Source organism: Papio anubis, chromosome 11 (assembly GCF_008728515.1).
Source record: "Papio anubis isolate 15944 chromosome 11, Panubis1.0, whole genome shotgun sequence".
In the NCBI taxonomy this organism is placed as follows: domain Eukaryota; kingdom Metazoa; phylum Chordata; class Mammalia; order Primates; family Cercopithecidae; genus Papio; species Papio anubis.
In genome coordinates, this window is record NC_044986.1 from 83,514,361 (window position 1) to 83,537,863 (window position 23,503).

Here is a 23,503-nt window from a genome sequence, read left to right on the forward strand (position 1 = left end):
GGGTTCAAGCAATACTCCTGCCCCAACCTCCCAAGTAGCTGGGATTACAGGCGCGTGCCTCTGCGCCTGACTGATTTTTGTATTTTTAGTAGAGATGGGGGTTTCACCTTGTTGGTCAGGCTGGTCTCGAACTTTTGACCTCGTGATCCACCTGCCTCGGCCTCCCAAAATGCTGGGATTACAGGTGTGAGCCACTGTGTCCAGTTTGCTTTTATGGTTATCATTTTTGATAACCTTTTGATGAAATATTTTCCTGCCACAGGTCTTAAAGCTTTATGATTGTTTTTCTCTCACTTAGGTTTAGTCCAGCTGAATTTTTTTTTTTTTTTTTTTGAGACGGAGTCTTGCTCTGTCACCAGGCTGGACTGCAGTGGCACAATCTTGGCCCACTGCAACCTCCACCTCCTTGGTTCAAGCAATTCTTCTGCCTCAGCCTCCTGAGTAGCTGGGACTACAGGCATGTGCCACCATGCCTGGCTAATTTTTGTATTTTTAGTAGAGATGGGGCTTTGCCATGTTGGCCAGGCCGGTCTCAAAGTCCTGACCTCAGGTAGTCCTCCCGCCTTGGCTTCCCAAAGTGTTGGGATTACAGGCGTGAGCCACGCGCCCAGCTGAAATTTTTTTGATATAATGTAAAGTGGGGTAAAGATCTTTTTTTTTTTTTTTTTCAGTTGGAGAACAATTGACCTAGCTCTATTAAGAAAAAAAAATCCTTTCTTTACAGTCCTAAATGTTTATGCACCTAATAATAGAACTTTAAAATACATGAAGCAAAATCTACAAAGAAATAAACAAATACTTTTGTTCAAAGATTCCTACATCCCACTCTCAAAAATCGATGGAATAGATAGAAAATCAGTGGATTTAGGAGACTTGAACAACACTATCAACCTACTTGACCCAACTGCCATTTACAGTATGCTCTACCCAAAACAGCAGAGTACACATTTCTTTTTAAGTGCATGTAGAACATTTACCAGGGTAAACCATATTATGTGCCATAAAACAGGTTCAATTTTCTTTTTCTTTTTTTTTTTTTTTTGAGACAGAATCTTGCTCTGTCCTCCAGACTGAAGGTCAGTGGCACAATCTTGGCTCACTACAATCTCCACCTCCTAGGTTGAAGCGATTGTCTTGCCTCAGCCTCCCGAGTAGCTGGGACTACAGGCTCATGCCACCATGCCTGGCTAATTTTTTGTATTTTTAGTAGAGACGGGGTTTCATCATGTTGGTCAGATTGGTCTTGAACTCCTGACCTCAAGCAATCTTCCTGTCTCGGCCTCCCAAAGTGCTGAGATTACAGGTATGAGTCACTGAGCCCAGACCAGTTTCAAATAAAGTATAAAAGATTCCAAATAATACAAAAATGCTTTCTGATTACAATGGAATAAAATTGGAAATCAATAATAGATATTATATCTATAGATATAGATATTATATCTGATATTTGATATAATATCAAATATCAGACAGAAAACCGTCTGATATTTGAAAATAACACACTTCTAAGTAACTGATAGTCAAAAAGTCCAAAGAGAAATAAGAATTATTTTACACTGAATAAAAATATTCTGATATTGTGATGAATTGATTTTTAAAAAATATGAAATATTCTTGCATTGTTAGAATGAACCATTCTTGGTTGTGATGTATTTTCCTTTTCATTTCTTTAGATTTAAATTATTAATATTATCTTTAGGATTTTTGCATTAGGATTTTGTTCATGAGAGAAATTTTGATCTATATTTTTATTTCTTTTCCAATATACATTAAGGTTGAAAGAATTTTACCATGAACACTTATTTATCTAATACCTACATTCTACCATTAAAATTTTAAAAATTTTATGTTTAATTGTGGTAAAATACATATGACATAAAATTATCTTTACCATCTTAAGTGTACACACAGTTCAGTAATGTTAAGTGTATAACATGTTGTTGTGCAACCAATCTCCAGAAGTTTTTTATCTTATAAAATTGTCATAATGTGTCAGAATTTCCTTCTTTTCTAAGGCTGGATAATATTTCATTGTATGGCTGTATACCATATTTTTTTAATCCATTTATTCCTCAGTGGACACTTGGTTTGCCCCCATCTTTTAGGGCCATTGTGAATAATGGTGCTATGAACATAAGTATACAAATATCTCTGTGAGACCCTACTTTCAGTGTTTTCTTTTAGTAGTTTCATCGTTTTAGATCTTAGAGTTAAGTATTTAGTTCATTTAGATTTGATTTTTGTATATGGTGAAAAATGAGGGGTCTAATTTCATTCTTCTGCATGTGGATCCCATTTTCCCAGCATCATTTATTGAAGAGACTGTCCTTTCCTCAGTGTATGTTCTTGGCATCTTTATCAAAAATAAGTTCACTGTGGGTCTGCGGACTTGTTTCTGGTTTCTCTATTCTGTTCCATTGGTTGTGCATCTATGGTCATGTCAGTACCATGCTGTTTTGGTTACTGTAGCTCTGTAGTATAATTTAAAGTCAGATAATTATGATTCCTCCAGTTTTGTTCTTTTTGCTTAGATGGCTTTGACTATTCTGTGTCTTTTGTGGTTCCATGTAAATTTTAGGATTATTTTTTCTGTTTCTGTGAAAAATGTCATTGGTATTTTGATAGAGATTATGTTGAATTTGTAGATTGCTTTGGGCAGTATGGACATTTTAACAATATTAATTCTTCCAACTCATGAACATGGAATTTTTTTTTCATTTTTTTGTGTCCTCCAATGTTTAATAGCTTTCATTATAGAGATCTTTCACTTCTTTAGATAAGTTTATTCCTAGGTATTTTATTTTACTTTATTTGTAGCTATTGTAAATGAGATTACTTTCTTGATTTTTCTAGATTATTCACTGTTGGCATATAGAAATGCTACTGGGTTTTATATGTTGATTTTGTATCCTGCAACTTTACTGAATGTGTTTATCAGTTCTAATCATTTTTTGGTGGAGTCTTTTGGTTTTTCCAAATACAAGATCATATTATCTGCAATCAAGGATAATTTGACTTCCTTTTTTCAAATTTGTATGCCCTTTATTTCTTTCTCTTGTCTGATTTCTCCAGCTAGGACTTCTAGTACTAGTGCTTCCATTTAGGGTTCCTGATGATATTTTCTCTTAGCATTTGTCCAAAAACTTATTTTTACCTTTTTAATTTTGAGAAATGTTTAATTCTTTTTTTTTTTTTTTTTGAGATGGAGTCTTGCTCTGTTGTCCAGGCTGGAGTGCAGTGGCGTGGTCTCGGCTCACTGCAACCTCTGCCTCCCAGGTTCAAGCGATTCTCCTGCCTCAGCTTCCCGAGTACCTGGGACTACAGGCATGCGCCACCATGCCCAACTAATTTTTGTTTCTTAAATAGAGATAGGGTTTCATCATGTTGGCCAGGATGGTTTTGATCTCTTGATCCCGTGATCTGCCTGCCTCAGCCTCCCAAAGTGCTGGGATTACAGGTGTGAGCCACTGCACCTGGCTGAGAAATGTTTAATTATTTAGAAATGTTATAAGACTAGATTAATCGATTAATATTTTCCCACATTTGCTTTCTGTTTGGATTTTTTTTAGCTGATCTATTTGCGAGTTAAGATATCATGACACTTCCCCCAAATACTTTAGCATGTGTCTCCTAAGAATAAGTGCCACCTTTTACATGATTATGATACAGTTACCATACTCATTTATGATTGATACATATTATGTCATCTATATTCATATTTCTCAGGTCTTAATAATGTGCTTAATAGCATTTTATATTGTTTTTGATCTGGGTCCAATCAAGAACAATGCATTGCATTTCATTGTAATGTTTTCATCGCTTCTAAGCCTTATTTGGACATTCATGTAAAATATTTTAGAAGAATGTAAATCAGTTGTTTTGTAAAATATTCTTCAATTTGGAGATTTGGCTATTTCATTATGATTAGATGGAAGCTGAACATTTTTGGTAGGAATACTACACAGATGATTTATTCTTCTCAGTGCAACACATCAGAAGGCACATAATGTTAATTTGTAGTAGTTTCTTTTTCTTTTTTTTTTTTTAAAGAAAATTTGCAATTTTAGTTGGTGTTTCCTCATTAGTCCATGAGTAGTTTAATATATTTTGAAAATGTTCTGGTGGTAGAGGCTTTTTGGTTTTTCTTTTTCTTTTCTTTTCTTTTTTTAAGAGTTGGGAGTCTTACTATGTTACTGAACTGGGATCAAGGGATCCTCCCATTTCAGCCTCCCACATGGCTGGGACTATGTGTGCAGAACCATGCCGTGCTTGATTTTTCATTGTTTTTAATTTCTAGTTTTATTGCTTGGAACTCAGAGAATGTTGTTTGTATTTCTACTTTATAGCATTTTATTCTTTGGGATCTAATAGCACTTTTCATGAATATATACTTCAGAAGACAGTTTATTCTCTATCGTAAAGGTAAAAGTTTGCTAGATGTTTATAAGATAGACCTTATTGATTAAGGTTTTTTTTTTTTGTCAACTTGATCTGTCTTAGAATGAGAATAGTAATAGATGAAGGTCTATTATTCATAGGTTTCTGTGTATTTCTCTTTTCATTTCCCATACTTTTTGCTGTAAGAAGGTAGTAGTTGTGTAATTTGGTACATAAATATTAATAACTTATATTTTCACTGTGTTGCTAGTTACAAAAGCAGTGAAATGTTTGATCTCTATCACACTGACTGACTTTCCCCTTGAATTTTCATTGCCTGATATCAGGCCCATACCTACTGGTATCTTCTTGGTTTCATTTGCTTGGTATACCTTTTCCCCTGCCTCTATTTATTAACTTTTAAGTTACTTTGTTTTATATATTTCCTTTATATACAGTATAGAGTTGGTTTTTGCTTTGTGAGCCAGTTTGAAATTTTAAAAAACGGGTAACTTAATCACATTTATATTTATTGATATGACTTCATATTTGGTCTTAAATGTCTTATTTTGTTATATTTACAGTTTCCTTCTCTATGCTTTCTTTTGTGTGTATCTGTATATATGAATGTGTAAGTGTGTATTTTTTGGTATTTCAGAAGGCTTTTGCATTTTGTTTTATTGATTCACTTTACATTAATACTGTTTATTGTGTTCTTGATATGCCTTTTCCTTATTTAACCTTCTCTTTCATTTGCCAGCTTTAAGTATCCTTTGACTCCCAATTACTAAGTGAAAATCAGGGAACATTTTTCTTTTCTCTCTTCATCCTCTCATTAAAAATTTTTTCTGCTTTTTAAAAGAAAACATAGCATTTACAAATCATTTATCTTTGTACTCACCCTTATTTTAGTTTTAGTTATATTCCATCTTTTTTTTTTTTTTTTTTTTTTGAGATGGGGGAGTCTCGCCCTGTTGACCAGGCGGGAGTGCAATGGTGCGATCTTGGCTCACTGTAACCTCTGCCTCCTGGGTTCAAGCGATTCTTCTGCCTAAGCTTCCCGAGTAGCTGGGATTACAGGTGTGCGCCCCCACGCCCGGCTAATTTTTTTTTGTATCTTTATTAGAAACAGTGTTTCAGCATGTTGGCCAGGCTGGTCTCGAATTCATGACCTTGTGATCCACCCACCTTGGCCTCCCAAAGTGCTGGGATTACAGGCATGAGCCACCGTGCCCGGCCAATTATATTCCATTCTTATGATCAGTCTTTTTGCTGTAGGTTTCTCCATACATTTTGGTTAGAAGAAGCTCATCTAAAGTCCTCAAGAAAGGCTTGTAGGTACAGTAATTCTTGAATTTTTCGATGTTCAAACCCTTTTCTTTAGACTTAACATTTTTTGTTTTTACCATTATGTAGGATATTAATTGTAGGTTTTTCTTCTATTTTGGTATTTTCCTATTTACATTGATACATAATAGATATACTTTCAGGGTACATGTGATAATTTAATACATGAATATAATTTGTAAACATCAAATCAGTATAATTGGGATATCCATAACCTTAAATATTCATCTTTTTTTTAACGCTGGAAACATTAGCCTTAATCCTTGAATACGGCTTGCCTAGATATAAAATGCTTAGTTCACATCTTTTCCCTTGAGTTTGTCTAAAATGTTTCTCTGCTGTTGTTTTGCTTTTTATATTGCCATTGGGAAATCTAATCACCAATCTTTCTTTTCTCTGTAAATGATTTGGTTTTCTTGTCTAGAGAAAATGAGGATTTTTTTTTTTCTTTTAAATGTAATGGTTTTACTAGGATGTATCTTGGAATTAACTCGTCAGGGTCAATTTTCACTATACACTTGAGCCTTTTTAACATAAAGATTCAAGTCTTCTTTATTTCAGGATGATTTCTTAGAATTTATGTTTTTTCTTTTTTAGTAACTTTGTTTTTTTGGTTTGTTTTCGTTTTTGGAACTTTTTTTTTTTTTTTTTTTTAAGATGGAGTCTCGCTCTGTCACCCAGGCTGGAGTGCAGTGGCGCGATCTGGGCCCACTGCAAGCTCCGCCTCCCAGGTCCACGCCATTCTCCTGCCTCAGCCTCTGGAGTAGTTGGACTACAGGCGCCCGCCACCGCGCCCAGCTGATTTTTTTGTATTTTTAATAGAGACAGGGTTTCACCGTGTTAGCCAGGATGGTCTCGATCTCCTGAACTGGTGATTTGCCCACCTCGGCCTCCCAGAGTGCTGGGATTATAGACGTGAGCCACCGCACCCGGCCTTTGGTGCTTATTTTATACATAAGTTAGAACGTCGTCATCGTCGTCGTTTTTTTGTTTGTTTGTTTGTTTTGTTTTGTTTTAGAGACAGGGTCTTGCGGTGTCACCCAGGCTGGGGTGCCATAGCCTGACCTCACTGCAGCCTCGAACCCCTGGACTCAAGTGACCTTCCTGCCTCAGCGGCATGAGATACCCTGCCTGCCCTGTTAGAACTTCTATGTCTAATATACAAGCACCTTCTCTCTTATCCTTTTACATTCTTTATTTTTATTCTTTTGGCTGTTTTCATACCTTTCTTCAGTATTCTTTATTAAATGTTCAGTAGAATTCTAGTCTTCTGTGGGCACCTTGTAATTTAGTCTTCATTTCTGAGATGATTTTGTTTTCTGCAGAGTATTTCTGGGTTTGCTCACCTCTCATTTCATATCTTCCTATTACTTTTATCCATTCTGCCTTGAGTTTTTGCATTTGTGATTTGATGAGATTTTTAAAAATATCTGCAAATTCTAACTTAAAGATACTTAATTTAAGTTGGGATATTGTGATGTAGTTTTCTTTTGTTTCATTGTTTTAAGGGGCATTTTCATTAGCTAAAATGTCTGATTCTCATTTTCTGTTTTATTTTTATAGCAACTTTACATGGATTTGGTCTGCCTTTTTCTGTTTATTTTGTAACTGTATTTTCCATAATTTTATTTACTTAGATGAGTATTAACAGTTATATATTAATACACAGAAGCGAGGATTTTGTATAGGGAAGTTTCTTATTTCAAAAGCACTCTCTTCCTTTGGTGTAGTGAAATGCAAGTTTTTTAAATCAATGACACACTTTTGAGATGGGGTCTTGCTCTGTCACCCAGGCTGGGGTGTAATACGTGGCATGATCTTGACTCACTGCAACCTCCGCCTCCTAAGCTCAAGCTATCCTCCCACCTCAACCTCCCAAGTAGCTGGGACCACAGGCTCCTGCCACTATGTCCAGCTAATTTTTTTGTATTATTGGTAAAGATGGGTTTTTGTCATGTTTTCCAGGCTGGTCTTGAACTCCTGAGCTCAAGCGATCTTTCCAGCTTGGCCTCCCAAAGTGCTGGGGTTATGGGTGTGAGCCACCATGCCTGGCCCAAATCAATGACACTCTTATTAGAGGGCAGTGTCAGTATGTTTTCTAAGTTATGATTCACTATTGTTTTTGTAGGATCCTTACTTTCCCTTTCCTGCTTCTTTCTTTACTTTTACTATCAAAGTCTCAGTGGGTGCCTTTTCCTTTCAATTTACCCCTTCTGCCTCCAAAAGTGATGCCTTCTTGAAGGTACTTCCTTTATCCTGAACAACTTTAAGGTGGGGTGTGTTGGCTCATGCCTATAATCCCAGAACTTTGGGAGGCCGAGGCGGGAGGATCACTTGAATCCAGGAGTTTGAGACCAGCCTATCAACATAGGGAGACCCCGTCTCTACAAAAAATACAAAAATTAGCTGGGCATGGTGATGTGTGTCTGTAGTCCCAGCTACTCAGAGGATCAGTTGACCCTGGGAGGGCAAGGCTGCAGTGAGCCATTATTGTCCACTGCACTCTAGCCTGGGTAACAGAGCCAGACCCTGTCTCAAAAAATGCACATAAAACTAAAGTCAATTCCTTTTAATTTCTCAGTAGCGTGTGTTTGATATCCCATATCTTAGACCTATTTTTAGTATCTTCATAATCAAGTGGGATTTTTGTCTTTTGTGGATTTTTCTTTGTTCCATCAGCTGTAGGTTATGCAAACCTCTCCTTTTCTTTTTTACTCCCCCCTCCCCCGGCTTTTTTAAGTTTTATTTTGGTGAAGCTCTTACTCTTGCCTGTCTCTCACCACAGGCATAGGCTTTGCAGATGAGTTTCTTGGATTGGGAAATATTTTAAAGTTCATATTATATGTCTCCCAGTTTTTCTGAGGCATGGGTTATGAGTGATTTTATTTGTGTATGCTGTTGATATATGTAGTTTTTCTGGAGCATGGAGAAATTCAGTTTTAGGCAGCTGTCATTAATTTTGACAGCTCAGAAGTCATATCCTTCATTTTTGAAGAATTTTTTGCTGGATAAAGAATTGCAGATTGGGCCAGGCATGGTGGCTCACACCTGTAATCCCAGCACTTTGGGAGGCCAAGATGGGTGAATCACCTGAGGTCGGGAGTTCGAGACCAGCCTGGTCAACCTAGAGAAACCCCATCTCTACTAAAAATACAAAAATTAGCTGGACATGGTGGCGGGTGCCTGTAATCCCAGCTACTCAGGAGGCTGAGGCAGAAGAATTGCTTGAACCCGGGAGGCGGAGGTTGCAGTGAGCTGAGATTATGCCATTGCACTCTAGCCTGGGCGACAAGAGTGAAACTCTATCTCCAGGATAAAAGCATCTACAGGAGCCAGCTCATCTTTCTAAGGTTCTTCTTTCTTAGCTCCTCTAATTTTTCTTGCCTCAGTTGGTATCCACTGAATTATCCAGCTCTTCTTATATTTTCATATATTTTATATTTTCTATAAGTGGGAGCATTGGTATGTCATAAGATATTCCATCCCATCCTCATGCCTGCTTGCTACCATTTTTGCGTACTTTTAAGAGCTGAGATTTCTTAATGTTTAGTTCTCAACTTTATTCATAAGATCTTGAAGTTTTATGGTACTTTTATTAAAATCTACTATGCCAGAGGGCCCCAGGACCCACCCCAGGTGTGATGGTTTGATAGGAAGATTCACAGGGCTGTAGTATGTTGTTGTATATAGTTGTACTTATTGCTAAGATTTATTACAGCAAAAAGATACAAGGCAAAATCAGCAAATGTAAAAGGTGCATAGAGCCACGTCTGGAGGAAACCAGGCACAAGCTTCCTAGAATCCTCTTTCAGTGGAGTCTCATGAGACGTGCTTAGTCCTCTATCAATGAGTCATGACAACATATGTGAAATGTTATTTACCAGGGAGGCTCATTAGAGACTCTGTGCCCAGGGATTTTACTGGGCCTCTTCATGTAGGCACCCTCTGCCTAGTGTTTGCAGTTCAGACTCCCAGAAGGAAAGCAAGTGTTCATCATGAACTGTATTATTGCATAAATAGTTTGGCACAATGAGCCACTCTTATCAGTTAGGTTCATGGGAACCCTCCTGAACCTCCTGAAATAGATGTTCCCAGAAGCCAGCCAGAGGCCAGTGTTGCCAGCAAGTCTTTTCAAGGATAGCGGTTTAGGCCTTTTAACTCTTTCTTTCTTTCTTTCTTTCTTTTTAGGGTTGATAACTTTTTTTCTGTATACCAATCCAATGAAACATTTATTCAACATAGTAGGAAAAATTGTTGGAGATCTAAAATAGGTCAGCAATGTCATATCTAATATAATCAGTTCATTTTCTTTGTAGTAAAACTCTGAGAAACAGTAGTAAGCAAAATAAAACAAAATTATTTTTCTTTAATATTACTGGAAAAGTATACTCAGTGAAGGAAAATAGCATCTTCCCTATCATAATCTTAAGATTTTATTTTTCTTAAACATTTTAAATTGAGATAGTAAAAGTGCCAGTATGTTATGGTAAGTAACATTTTCTTCCTTCACTAATTTTTGTTAATGGGCAGAGAAAACGACTGTGTAAAGAAACTGTATATTAATTCCTTTTAGCCTAAGAAAGCTGTCAAGATAAAACCTCACCCACCTATAGCTCCTCGACCTTCTAGTGGTTCCACTGCACCATCTCGCCACCGATTGTTAAGGGTCCTCCCCAACATTGGTCAATCTTGTTTACCTGCTTTTGGGAATGCATATCTGCCCGAAATCTCTAGGAATGGAGTTTCAAGTTTGGCAACTCAACTCCCTGCTGAGAGATCCATGTCTTCTATCACTGGTGAATTTCTTAAGGAAAATAATAGCTGGGAGACTAACACACTGTCTCACTCTAGTAGCAACGTCAAACTACCTCCTCAGATACCCCATTTGGAGTTGGGAAATGACCAGGAGCTTGCTGACTCTGTTCTCCATCTTGGATCATCCCTGCCTAGGCAGACAAAACACTTTTTAGGAAACTTGCCATCTAGTAATGAGGACACTGTCTTACCTTCAGAAGAATGTGTAATCGAAGAATCACTTCTACCTGAAGTGGGCTCACTGGCTTCATTTGCAGATGGAAATGCTGATGAGCAGAGCAGCAGCTTAGAAGATGCATGCAAAGTGAATCCGGAGTTGTTACTCACTAATGCTGACAAAGGGTTGAAAGCTCCAGAGCAGCATCTTAAGCATGCTGCGGGAGTGCTGAGTGGGGAATCAGTAGAGACTTCAGTTCTTAACTACCGGGAATTAAGTCCTCACAAGAATAGACTCTTGTCACCTCTTCGCTGTTCTGCACCAATGTCGCTACATAATTCTCTGGTGAAACCACAGAGACAGTCCAAATGTTTTGAGTTTGGGAAACTACAGCCTTCTTCTCGGTCACTGGATGTTCAAAACATAACTGATTGTTCTTCCTCTAGGACCCCTCGCTTTCAAGGGGTTAAAGTTGATTCACCTGGGAAAAGATCTGATGTTATTTCCAAAGTTGAGGCTCGGGATATCACAGAAATGGCTAACAAGGCTTCCAAAGAACCTGTTGATTGTGTAAATAATATCAGTTTTCTTGCTTCACTGGCCCGGAGCACAAGCAGAGATAGATTACAGAGCACACGTGGGGCAGGCAGGCCTCAGACCTCTGGAATTGGGCTGTCTACAAACCTCCAGCATTTTCAGGAAGAAAACCTTAGGAAAAGTTCTCCCCAGTTAGAACATCCAGAAGTTTTTTTGGTCAGTATTTTCCTTTCAGCATGCTCTAGTAGTTACCCTTGTAGTGATCCAACTTACTTAAAGTTTGGTTTTTGTTTACATAAATAAGGAAGGCTAAAATTATTTTCATAAGTTTATCTGAAAATGTTTCTTTAGTTTGTATAAAATCTTCTTGATGGTTAAATTTTGAATGCTCTTTTAGTCCTGAAATGAGAATAGTAATTTGAACATAAATTAATGTAAACAGTTTATCAGATATATATGTATATTTTGAACTCCTCGAACTCTTGGGCTCAAGCAATCCTCCTGCCTTAGCCTCCTGAGTAGCTGGGAATATAGGGACATGCCAATACACCGGTATTTTTAAATACGTATTAAAAATATGTATTTTTAAATGCTAAATCTTTTTAATGTTTTTTTCCATCCCAAGTAAGAACTTTTTATTTGAGTCATCAAATTTTACTCTCTCTCTCCCTTTTTTTTTTTTTTTGAGACAGGGTCTCATTCTGTCACCCAGGCTGGAGCACATTGGCATAATCATGGTTCACTGTAGCCTTGACCTCCCGGGCTCAAGCAATCCTCCCACCCCAGTCTCTCGAGTCACTGAGACTACAGGCGTATGCCACCATGCCTGATTAACTTTTATATTCTTTGTAGAGATGGGGTTTCACCATGTTGCCCAGGCTGCTCTCAAACTCCTGGAACACAGTGGTGCAATCATAGCTCACTGCAGCCGCGATGTCCTAGGCTCAAGCGATCCTCTCACCTCAGCCTCCCAAAGTGCTGGGATTACAGGCATGAGTCACCACACCCAGCAAATTTTACCCTCTTAAAGATAAATAATAAGCATGATATTGCTAGATGTGCAATCAGGTTCTGAGTTAATTTAATTAAACAAAAATTGGATTAAATAATTTAAAATGAAAGTCCAACAGCATGTTAGTGATAAAATACAAGTATTTCATGTTTGTTGATCATTTCTATTCTTCATTGACTCACCTCTATAGATGTTTTGTGTTTTAATTGTAGTCTGCCCATGGTGTTGGAATGAATGGAAATAATGCAGCAACAGGGAAAAGCGTAGGTAAGCTACAGATAATTTTGAAAACAATATAAGGCTGATAATTACATAATTATGCATCCGGTTGAATTTTCAAAGAGAAATGGGAAGAACCTTCTCTGTGGCATGTAAAGAGTAAATTCTCTCCCTAAATGTTTTTTCCAATTAAGAAAATAATTATGAGAACGGACTGTAGGACACACATAAAGAGCAAAACAAAAATTGAAATGGAAATGTCTTGTCTTGGAAGAGGTGTTATCTATGTCAAAAAACCCACAAGATTATTGAAGAATGAACATGTAGTTCCCAACCACCTTAGTTACTGGCCACTCTAGAGCCATGTGGGTTTTGAAGAATTACCCTAGAAAGATGTCTTTCGACATCATGGCCAAACATCAGAGGTGGTGGTAAGAATCTCTTTTTGATGATCTGGTCATTTCTGGATAAAAGAAAGGGACCGTCTCTAGGGCCATCCCTTTCCATGGCATACTAGTAGAAGTGACTATAACATTAGCACTTCTTTCTGCCAATATAGAAAAACATTAAAGATGCACTGGCTAGTCCTTATTTTCAAGCAGGAAGGAAGCCATCTTTTTAAATGTTTTAATACCCAGACCAGGGATGGGAAACTCGTTACCAAAGATGTGCCACCTTTGTAGCCCCAAGGGTTTAAAAAATATTTGTTATGGTTGTCATGTGAGTTTTATGTTTTTATTGAAGACATTTAGGGTTTGTTTTTCATTCCTATGTAAGGCCCAAGATTATAAAGTCATAATCTATTTGCATATTTTTTCAATTCTTTTGTACTGTGGTAAAATAAACATAACATAAATTTTACTGTCATAACCATTTTTAAGTATAAAGTTCAGTGACTTTCACATTGTTGGGGATCCATCACCATCTTTCTCCAGAACACTTTTCAAACTGAAACACTTTTCCCCCTCCCACCACCTTGGCAACCACCATTTCATTTCCTAATTCAATGATTTTTTAGGTACTCTAAGTACCTCATGTAAGTGGAATCATACAGTATTTGTCTTTTTATGACTGGCTTATTTCACTTATCAGAATGTCCTCAAGATTTACCCATGTAGTAGTACATATCAAATTTTTTTCTTTTGGGGGCTGATACTCTATTGTACGTGTGTGTGTACACACACACACAATATACACATACACACAGAGCACATTTTGCTTATCCATTCATCTGTTAATAAACAGTTGTATTGCTTCCGTGTTTCAGCTATTGTGAATAATGGTGCTGTGAACACTACTTTCAATTATTTAGAATATATACCCAGAATGAAATTGCGGGATCAGAAGGTATTTCTATTTTTAATTTTTTGAGGAACCATCATAGTGTTTTCCACAGTTGCTGTACCATGTTTCATTCCATCAACAGTGCAAAAGGATTCCAATTTCTCCACATCCTTGGCAACATTTGTTATTTTCCTATTTTTTTTTGCTAGTAGCCATCCTAATGGGTGTGAGGTGATGTCACTGTGGTTTTGATGTGCATATCTGTGATGATTAGTGTTACTGATTATTGATTCCCTAATTAGTGAAGTTGATTTCCTAATGGGTAGTTTCATGTGCTTATTGGTCGTTTCTAGATCTTCTTTGGAGAAATGTCTTTTCATGTTTTCCCCCCCTCCAACCCAAACTGTATCCAGCTTTATTAAAGATACTTTCCTTAAACAATCATGGTATTTCAGGCAGGACATGGACAGACAGTCATTAACAGTATACAACAACTTTGAAACTCCCTTCTTCAGTGGAATACCAAAAATCAGAAAGCCACTATAAAACCCAATGAAATATCTGATGTTCTGAACAGGGGAAGTTTAGAGTGAGGGTTGACATTTCACATTTAGCATGTTGTTTAACAACTTTTCACAAGCCGACCCTGACTTTCAGGAAGTGCAATAAAAATGGCAGAATTTATCTGAAGATCCACAATCTAGAAATGGAACCACTGCTTTTTTGACAGGTGCCATCTCAGTGGCATCACTGGAAAGTCCAGAATGCCTGACACATTAGGAAATCCAATGTCTGACACATTAGGAAATCCAGTTTGTTTATTTTCTCCTTTTGTTACCTGTGCCTTTGGTGTCATATCCAAGAAATCACCACCAAATCCAGTATCATGAAGCTTTTCCCCTATCTTTTCTTCTAGAAGTTTTATAGTTTTAGGTCTTATGTTTAGGACTTCGATCCATTTTGAGTTAATTGTTATGTAGAGTGTAAGGTAAGGGTTCCACTTCATTCTTTTGCATGTGAACATCCCATTTTCTTGCTAACTTTTGTTGAAACACTGTCCTTCTTCATTGAATGGTCTTGGCACCCGTATTGAAAGTCATTTGATCATGTATATGAGGATTTGTTTCTGGACTCTCTACTCATTGGTCTATGTGTCTGTTTTATGCCAGTGTCACATTGTTTTCATTACTGTAATTTATTGACTTTTAATGTTATAGTTGTTGTTTTTCCTTGACACATAACTCTGTCCTGCCCTAACACACGGCTAATCTTCTTGGAAATTTGCATTACAGCCATCCCTACTCACTCAGCTCTAGTTCAGTCTTCAGTGCTGGCTCACGTCTCACTTGCTACTCTTCTGAAACTGCTATTGCTGTGGTCACTGACGATCTCCATAATTTCAAATCCATTGGATGCCTCCTTATCTTTAACTTACTTGATTTTTGTGTCCTTCATTCTTGAAATAGTTTTCTTTTTTTTTTTTTTTAATTCTAGGCTATCACATTGTTATAAATTCTTTCGTTTTAATCTTTTTTTAACCTCAGTTTTCTTCTGTCCTTTTTTTTTTTTTAACCAGCCCTCTGCTTGTCATCAGATACATGCTCTTTTTGTTTGATTTCATTTAGGTTTGAAGTATCAGCTGCTAGCTGCAGTAGAGCTGTGTAACTTGCTTCCATTTTCTCTCACCATAATAACTATCATTCTGAATTATCTAGAAGAGTCTGTATATATTTTGATGCAAGTTTCATTTAATTGACCTCCTAGATTCCTCCATTGGTCCTCTGTTCTTTTCACTATAAGGTTTTTCTTGGAAACTGTATCAATTATTGTAGTTTTAGCCATTGATTTTAGGCAGATGACTACCAACCTTGTGTCTGAAACACTAATTTATTACTTTTTGCTGCCTTTCTGTTGGGTCAGTTTTTGTAGATTCTGTTAGATGTTAGATCAAATATGAGACTAGGAAATGGCAAACAAGTGAATTACCTCAAGTACCTTTCATCTTCTTCTGAAAAGCAACTCTTCCCATCAATATGATTTTATGGATTTTTTTCTTTATTCATCTGTTCAGTACACATTTCAGAGAAGGCGTCAGAGAGGAGTTGATAATTGATGATGTCTTACAGGACAAGTCAAATGCTACGGGGTTGACAGGCAGAGTTTATTTTAGAAGAGATTGCAGATGTAGAAGGACTTGGTACATCCTTCAGGGTGGGTTTGACATGGTAAATTACGGTGTCTCTGGATAGTTAGAAAGGCATTATATTGGACATAATAATACCTTAAATGCCAGTCCAAGGAATTTATATTTTTCCTGTTTATAGTGGGGAATCAATATGTTTAATGATGGTTCCTAGCACACAGTAGTTGACTAATAGTTTTCTCTGAATGGTAGAAGGATGTATGGAAGCTGCTCTCATAGAATACTTATATTTTTGTGCTGCCTCATTACTGTCACTAATGTATTCTCTGTCTCTACACATTCACAAGAGTTGTTTTTTTTTTTGGCAGAGTCTCGCTCTGTTGCCTGGTTAGGCTGAAGTGCAGTGGCACGATCTCGGCTCACTGCAACCTCTTCCTCACGGGTTGAAGCGATTCTTCTGCCTCAGCCTCCTGAGTAGCTGGGACTACAGACACGTGCTACCATGCCCAGCTAACTTTTGTATTTTTAGTAGAGACGGGGTTTTACCATGTTGGCCTGACTGGTCTCGAACTCCTGACCTCAGGTGATTTGCCAACCTTGGCCTCCCAAAGTGCTAGGATTACAGGTGTGAGCCACCGTGCCTGGCCTCACAAGAGTTCTTGAATGAAAAAAAGTGTGGAGAATACTGAGTTAAGTATCCCCTAAGAAAAGAAAAAAAATGAAAGTGTGACTACAGTGAATTAAATTATTATCAAAAAAAAGAAAGTGTGACTACAGTGAATTAAATTATTATCAGAGATTCTTCACCATTGTTTAAGGAAGAATATCCCAAGCCTGAATTTTAAAGATAGTTTCGAGTAGATAAACTTCCATTGGGCATCATGTAATATATGCCTTTCTTTGGTGTTCTGTGCAAGTGCAAGTAAATATCTTTTAAAAAATATTTTAAATAATGGAATTACACCATCACCTTTGTGAGATGTTCTTGGTATCTCTAAGTGCACTTGAGAAAGAAAATGTTTATTAACTGAGTTGGTACCCAGGCACTATTAGGAGTCACTCCAGTTGTTTCAAATTTTGTTTCTAGTTTTGGCAAGATCTGGGAATGTATTTTAGACTGGTAATAAAGAAGAATTAATTTTGCTGGGCTTGTGTAAATTACCTAATCTCTGTTGTGACAAAAGACATAGAACCAATTAATTGTAAATCCGATTTTTTGAAGCCTTTAAGAAATTTCAGACTTTTAGCTGCCAAATAAATACCAAGCTTAGGCCTCCCAAACCTTTTTCAGTAGTGGAGAAAAGGTCCCAGCACTATTGACACTACCAGTTGTTCCTCACTCCTTCCACTTGTTCTTGCATTTTTCTTTGCCTCTTGCTTCTTAGCCTTTGAGTGACACCAAGCACATGTGTACTTATACTGTTACTTTATCAACTATGGGCAGGAACTTTGAGTCTCTCTGTTTATAACTGGGGTTTGTTGGCATTTTGATCAGTTCTAAAAGACATTTCACTTAGTAATTAAAGAAATTGATTTGGCCTGGCACGGTGGCTCACACCTGTAATCCCAGCACTTTGGGAGGCCGAGATTGTCAGATCATGAGGTCAGGAGTTCAAGAGCAGAACAGACAGACCAAGATGGTAAAACCCCATCTCTACTAAAAATACAAAAAAATTAGCTGGGCATGGCGGCGCACGCCTGTAGTCCCAGCTACTTGGGAGGCTGAGGCAGAAGAATCACTTGAACCTGGGAGGCGGAGCTTGCAGTGAGCCGAGATCGTGCCACTGCACTCCAGCCTGGGCAACAGAGCGAAACTGTCCCAAAAAAAAAAACAAAAAACAAACCAGATTTAATTCTTTCTTATGTAATAACAGATGCACTCTTATTTTTAAGGTAAAAACTCAAAGTTGATACAGTAGTACAGAATTCAGTAAATATTTTTGGAAAACTAGTAGTACTGTGAAATTGATCTGTGTACTGTGTTAGTATTATTAATATGACATTTTATGTAATTATAACATGCTTAAAACTTTCAGAGTGCTTTTTACATATGTGGACTGAACTGACCTTAAAGTGCTTATTAATCTAGAGAGAAAAATACATGTTCTATTATGTTAAAAATAAACATATTGAAGTTTTGAAAGAATAAATGACTTGCTCGTGGTTTGATGAACTTACTGTCTGTGGTGTAATAGGACTAAAGGGCATGTTTCATGATACTCTGGTACTCCTTTTTGGTGTGAACAAACAGAATATTTGTATTGCAATCATGTTCTCAGAGGTTTCATCAAATATGATTTTGAAGCAGACATTTTTCTTTATTCTCTGTCAAAATTTGGTATACTTTATATAAACTGATTACCATTAGAAATAATCAGAAAAGTGGTGTGTATAAGAAGTTCTAAAAATATAAATGCTAATCAGTGGAAACCTACCACATCTTAAAAAAAATAGTTCCACTGCAACTTGACCTGTAGATTTTATAAATAATTTTAGATATAAAAATAGCACAAATTAATTTTTATGGCATAGATATTTACTTTGATAGGACTATGTTTTGTGTTTTGCTTAATAGTTTCATGTTTAGGATTTTATGCCTGTGTTAATCAAGGTGTCCTTTCTCTAAACAGGAGAATGTACTACTCATCACCTCCCACCTGTGAAAGCCCCTCTTCAGGCAAAGAAGAAAAAAACAAATCATTGTTTTCTTTGTGGAAAGAAAACAGGACTGGCTAGTAGCTACGAATGCAGGCAGGTTGGCCAGCTGGAGAAGCTGAGATGCTTTCTCTGTGATAACCCAGCTTGGGGATTAGGCAAAATAAAATATTTAAATTGCTTATTTATAATATCATTAAGATGATGTTCAAATAGCTATATTCAGTTGAACTTCTAATTGGCTGAAGTAAAGAACAAGTAGATAGCTCGTGAGTTTCCAAAAGATAAAAACAGATCCTTCCTTGTCCTTTAAGTTAGGAGATTTAAACTAATCTGAGAGTGTACCTTTTTTGTCTTATGATGAACCTGCTTGGATTTTGTTTGAACAGCACCTTGAAAGAACCCCTCCCTGAATATTCTATTAAAAATTAACAAAAAAAGTAAAAGTTAATATAAAATAGATGAATAATATATTTCCAAAAATTATGAAATTTTTGTTACCGTAATTATTTATTTCATTAGTATTGATGGATATCCTCCAAGGATGATATGTCATCTTGGATGTCAGCCCTTAGATTGAGGCTAGGCTTGAAAATAACTGCTGCTGCGGCCTGTTTTTTTTTTTTTTTTCCAGTACTGCGATCATAGCTCACTGGAGCCTTGATGTCTTGGGCTCAAGCGATCCCCCTGCCTCAGCCTCCCTAATAGCTAGGACTATAGGCATGTGCCATCATGCCTGGTTAATTTTTTAAATGTTTTGTAGAGACAGATCTCACTATATTGCCTAGGCTGGTCTCAAACTCCTGGCCTCAACTGATCTTCTCACCTTGGCCTCCCAAAGTGCTGGAATTTCAGGTGTGAGCCGCCACCACACAGAGCCCAATCCCTGCTTTTTAGAGTGTATTCTGTTCAAATGAAAACAACTTATCTTGCTACTAGAGATATTTTTAAAAATTCTTTCATGGCATAGTTAGATTTTACTATTTTAATTTTATCATGAGACTGAATTTCTCAGAAATTCAGAATTCTTTGAGGTTTACTAGGTATAAGAGAAATGATGGGCATATTTATCGGCTTTTTGCAGTTTTACTACTGATAGAGTTCTACACCCTGTTTCATTTTTTTTTTTCTTCTTCTTCTTTTTGAGACTGAGTCTTGCTCTGTCACCAGGCTGGAGTGCAGTGGCATGATCTTGGCTCACTGCAACCTCCACCTCCTAGGTTCAAGCAATTCTCTTGCCTCAGCCTCCCAAGTAGCTGGACTACAGGTACATGCCAGCATGCCCAGCTAATTTTTGTATTTTTAGTAGAGATGGGTTTTCACCATGTTGGTCAGGATGGCCTCGAGATCTACCCGCCTCGGCTTTCCAAAGTGCTGGGATTACCGCACCTGGCCTACCCTGTTTCATTCTATGATGACTTCTTTATCATAAATTGTCATATTCATAGACAATTAACTTGTTCTTTTTGTTCTTTTTAGGGGGTATTTATGTTTGTTTACGAATGAAAGGGACATGTCAGCAGTGAAATTGCTAAAAAGAACCAAAGGGCCCCTGTTGGACTACCTGAAGTCAAGCTCTTCTCTCCCAGAGAGATGAGCCTTTCATAGAAATACAACTATTCACGTAAACTTTTTTTGTGCTTTAGATGTGGAAACAACTTCTGTGCATCTCATCGTTATGCAGAAACTCATGGCTGTACCTATGATTACAAGAGTGCAGGGAGGAGATACTTGCACGAGGCAAATCCTGTGGTTAATGCACCAAAACTTCCAAAAATCTAACTCTTCCTCTACATCTTACTGTTCTGCCTGGGAATTGTATTATAATGACAGAAGAAATACTGTTTAGACTATTATTTTTGTTCGACTCTAAAAGATTTGCCAAATAACAAAAGCATACAATGCATACTGTTGGAGAACAAGAATGCTACTGTATTTTACATCTTTATTTCTTGGTGAAACAAAAGTTTTAAAAGTAGTTTTAAAAACTTTACAGTGGAATGATTTAGCTTTGTTATTGCATGTCTTGTGTTAAGTGTTTTATATATGATATTGCAGTTTTACTAGACAAATCTTCAAAAGATGCACTTTAGGAAACGAAATATTTCCTAAATAACCAGCCTTCCACATTGTACAGAATGAGCAGTCATGTAATGAATGGCTCTACTCAAATTGACCATATGTTTTTTTTCTTTTTCTTTCTTTTCTTCTTCTTCTTTTTTTTTTCAGAGGTGGGATGGGTGGAGATTTTAAAAAATTCCCATACGTGAAAGTTTACTGGGTTTTTAGCAAGTTCCTTTTTACTTCAAGCTACTTTTTTAAAAAAGAACATTTTTCCAGTGTGGTTTTTAACAGATATATATTTCTTCCACATTCAGATTAGCATTCAGACATGTATCCATTCTAGAAAACACATAATGTTCATGATAGTGTATATTTTACTACTTTTTGAATGTTAATTTTAAAATAGAAGATGTCCCACTTGCCATTAAATATAGAAGCCAACTTTTTACCTTTTGAAAAACGGCTACATTTAAAACAAAATCTCACAGCTTGATTTTTCTTATTTGTTGAGAGCTATTACCAGGAGAAATTCAAATAAATATTCAATTTCATTATGAGTTTTATTATTTATTTATAATAGTTTTTCTTTTATAAATAATTTTTCTTTTATAAAATCATTTAATTAAATGAGTGATTTATTTTACGTGGATAAAATAACTATCAGTATGAAAGTATTCTTTTAGGGGATTAAGGATCCTGTTCCCCAGGTGTAACCAGAAACCATTAAGGCATTTGGGAGGCCACTTGCTGTATAGAAGCTCAGTTCAGACTGATGCCGAACCCTGGTGAACAACTAGCACCCAACCCAGGTAGACTCTGCAGCCCTGGGGTAGCAGACTCTGCTAAGAGTACCAGAAGGCTAACTTAGGAGCTGTGAGGGGCCTCTTCCTCCACTTAAGGTTGAATGAACTGGAGAGCTCACTGCCCCTGCTCCTGTAAGAAATGAAATGTTGATGGAGACAGATGCTTTCAGACAAAGAGGGCAGTAAATTTATAAGAGAGAATGGCTAAAAGTTAGCAGAGGAGCTATGCAAATTGGGGTTGAAGGCATGCTTTTTAAGAAGGCTGGATATAAGTAGATGAAAAATACTTTCATTTGTGTTATGAATAATTCAGTATTTCCTCACGTATCGTGTGTTTTAGACACTTAAAATATTAGAACTGCATTACAGAGATAGACTGCTGAGAAGTGGACCATAGCATATTTATTCTGCAAACAAATATGAATGCTTAGGGCATACTTGATGTAGTGTACTCTGCTTTTTAAACCAAGACTATAAGTAGAAGTAAGTCTTATTCTAAGTTTTACTAAAGATTGTGGTGAAAGTTAAGTCTCTTTACTAGTCTTAAATAACTGAGAGCTGAACTATTTTAATTCAGTAAGTTATATCATTATATTGAGGGGCATTTATTTATGCTGTAAATTCTTATACAGACACATTCCAAATTTTAGAGACATTGTATCTGTCTTTGCATTTCCAGTATAGCAGAGTGGGTTGCATGTAGGTACTGGTTAAACATTTTTTTTAACCATGTTTTTTTTTTTTTTTTTGAGATGGTGTCTTGCTCTGTCACCCAGGCTGGGTGCAGTGGCGTGATCTTGGCTCCCTGCAACCTCTACCTCCTGGGTTCATGCTATTCTCCTGCTACAGCCTCCTGAGTAGCTGGGATTACAGGTGCCCACCACCATGCCTAGTTAATTTTTGTATTTTTAGTAGAGATGGGGTTTCACTATGTTAGCCAGGCCAGTCTTGAATTCCTAACCTCAAGTGATCTGCCTACCTCGGCCTCCCAAAGTGGGGATTATAGCCATGAGCCACTGCACCTGGCCCATGATTTTTTTAAAAAGGCATTTATGTTGTTTTATTTAGCTAAGCCCATTTTATATGACGAAGTTCAGTTCTGGATTTTTTAAAAACAGCATTTAGTTTCACAGCACTAAAAGTTTAAAATTTTTAACTTCTGGCTATGTGAAATATTTTCAGGTTATATTTAATGTAATCATTCTAAAATGGGAAAATCCAAATACTCAGATGTTCTTAAAATTCTATCAGTGTACGTGTAACTTGTAGAGAGAATTATTTTTTAAAAGACAGGAATTCATTTTCTCATATATGTTATTAGGTTTTTCTTTTCTTTTTTTTTTTTTTTTTTTCAGACAGAGTCTCACTCTGTCACCAGGCTGGAGTGCAGTGGTGTGATCTTGGCTCACTGCAACCTCTGCCTCTGGTTCAAGTGATTCTCCTGCTCCAGCCTTCCGAGTAGCTAGGACTACAGGCACGCACCACCACGCGCAGCTAATTTTTGTATTTTTATTAGAGTCGGGGTCTCACCATGTTGGCCAGGATGGTCTCAATCTCTTGACCCCGTGATCCACCTGCCTTGGCCTCCCGAAGTGCTGGGATTACAGGCATGAGCCACCATGCCCAGCCTGTTTAACGTTTTTAAGCCATCAAGACAAATAATGAAATTTTGCATCTAGTCATGTTTTTCAAAGTGTAAGCCTTCTACCACTCCTGGAACGTGAGATAATTTTAGGTATTACATGGGTGAACATTTGTAATAATTATATACGTTTAATGTATTGGAAAATATAAGTATAAGCCATTTAAGTTGAAAATAATGTAAAATCAATTGATTTAGGTTAAAAACGGTTTAAAATTGGCAAGGATTAATATAGCAAAAATTATAAAAGTAAAACAATGACTGAAATTTAAGGAATGAAGGCATGATATTTTAAGTGTCTTAACTTTTGAAATGGTTGATAAAACTAATATACATGGTTTTAGTAAAACTAAGGGTTAAAAAGTAAAATTTTATCATTGACACCCCCCTCCAATTTCTTCTAATAATCAATTTTAGTTTTTCTAGTTGTTACCATCATAACACTAGC

The 23,503-nt window shown here is 36.8% G+C and overlaps 1 protein-coding gene across 15 annotated transcripts in view; it reads left to right on the forward strand.

Moving 5' to 3' along the window:
* Nucleotides 1–20,539, forward strand: part of ZFAND4 (zinc finger AN1-type containing 4) — a 57,911-nt gene extending 37,372 nt beyond the window's left edge. For 12 of the 15 annotated variants that reach the window (XM_009214345.4, XM_021943217.1, XM_003903600.3 and 9 more), the window contains 4 exons: nucleotides 10,298–11,449; nucleotides 12,458–12,512; nucleotides 18,522–18,642; nucleotides 20,193–20,539. In XM_009214345.4, coding sequence (XP_009212609.1) covers nucleotides 10,298–11,449; nucleotides 12,458–12,512; nucleotides 18,522–18,642; nucleotides 20,193–20,328 — 1,464 coding nt within the window. In that variant the 3' untranslated portion in view covers nucleotides 20,329–20,539. The other 3 variants (XM_009214346.4, XR_651542.4, XM_009214350.4) reach the window with 3 other exon arrangements.
* The last annotated feature ends 2,964 nt before the right edge of the window (nucleotides 20,540–23,503 follow it).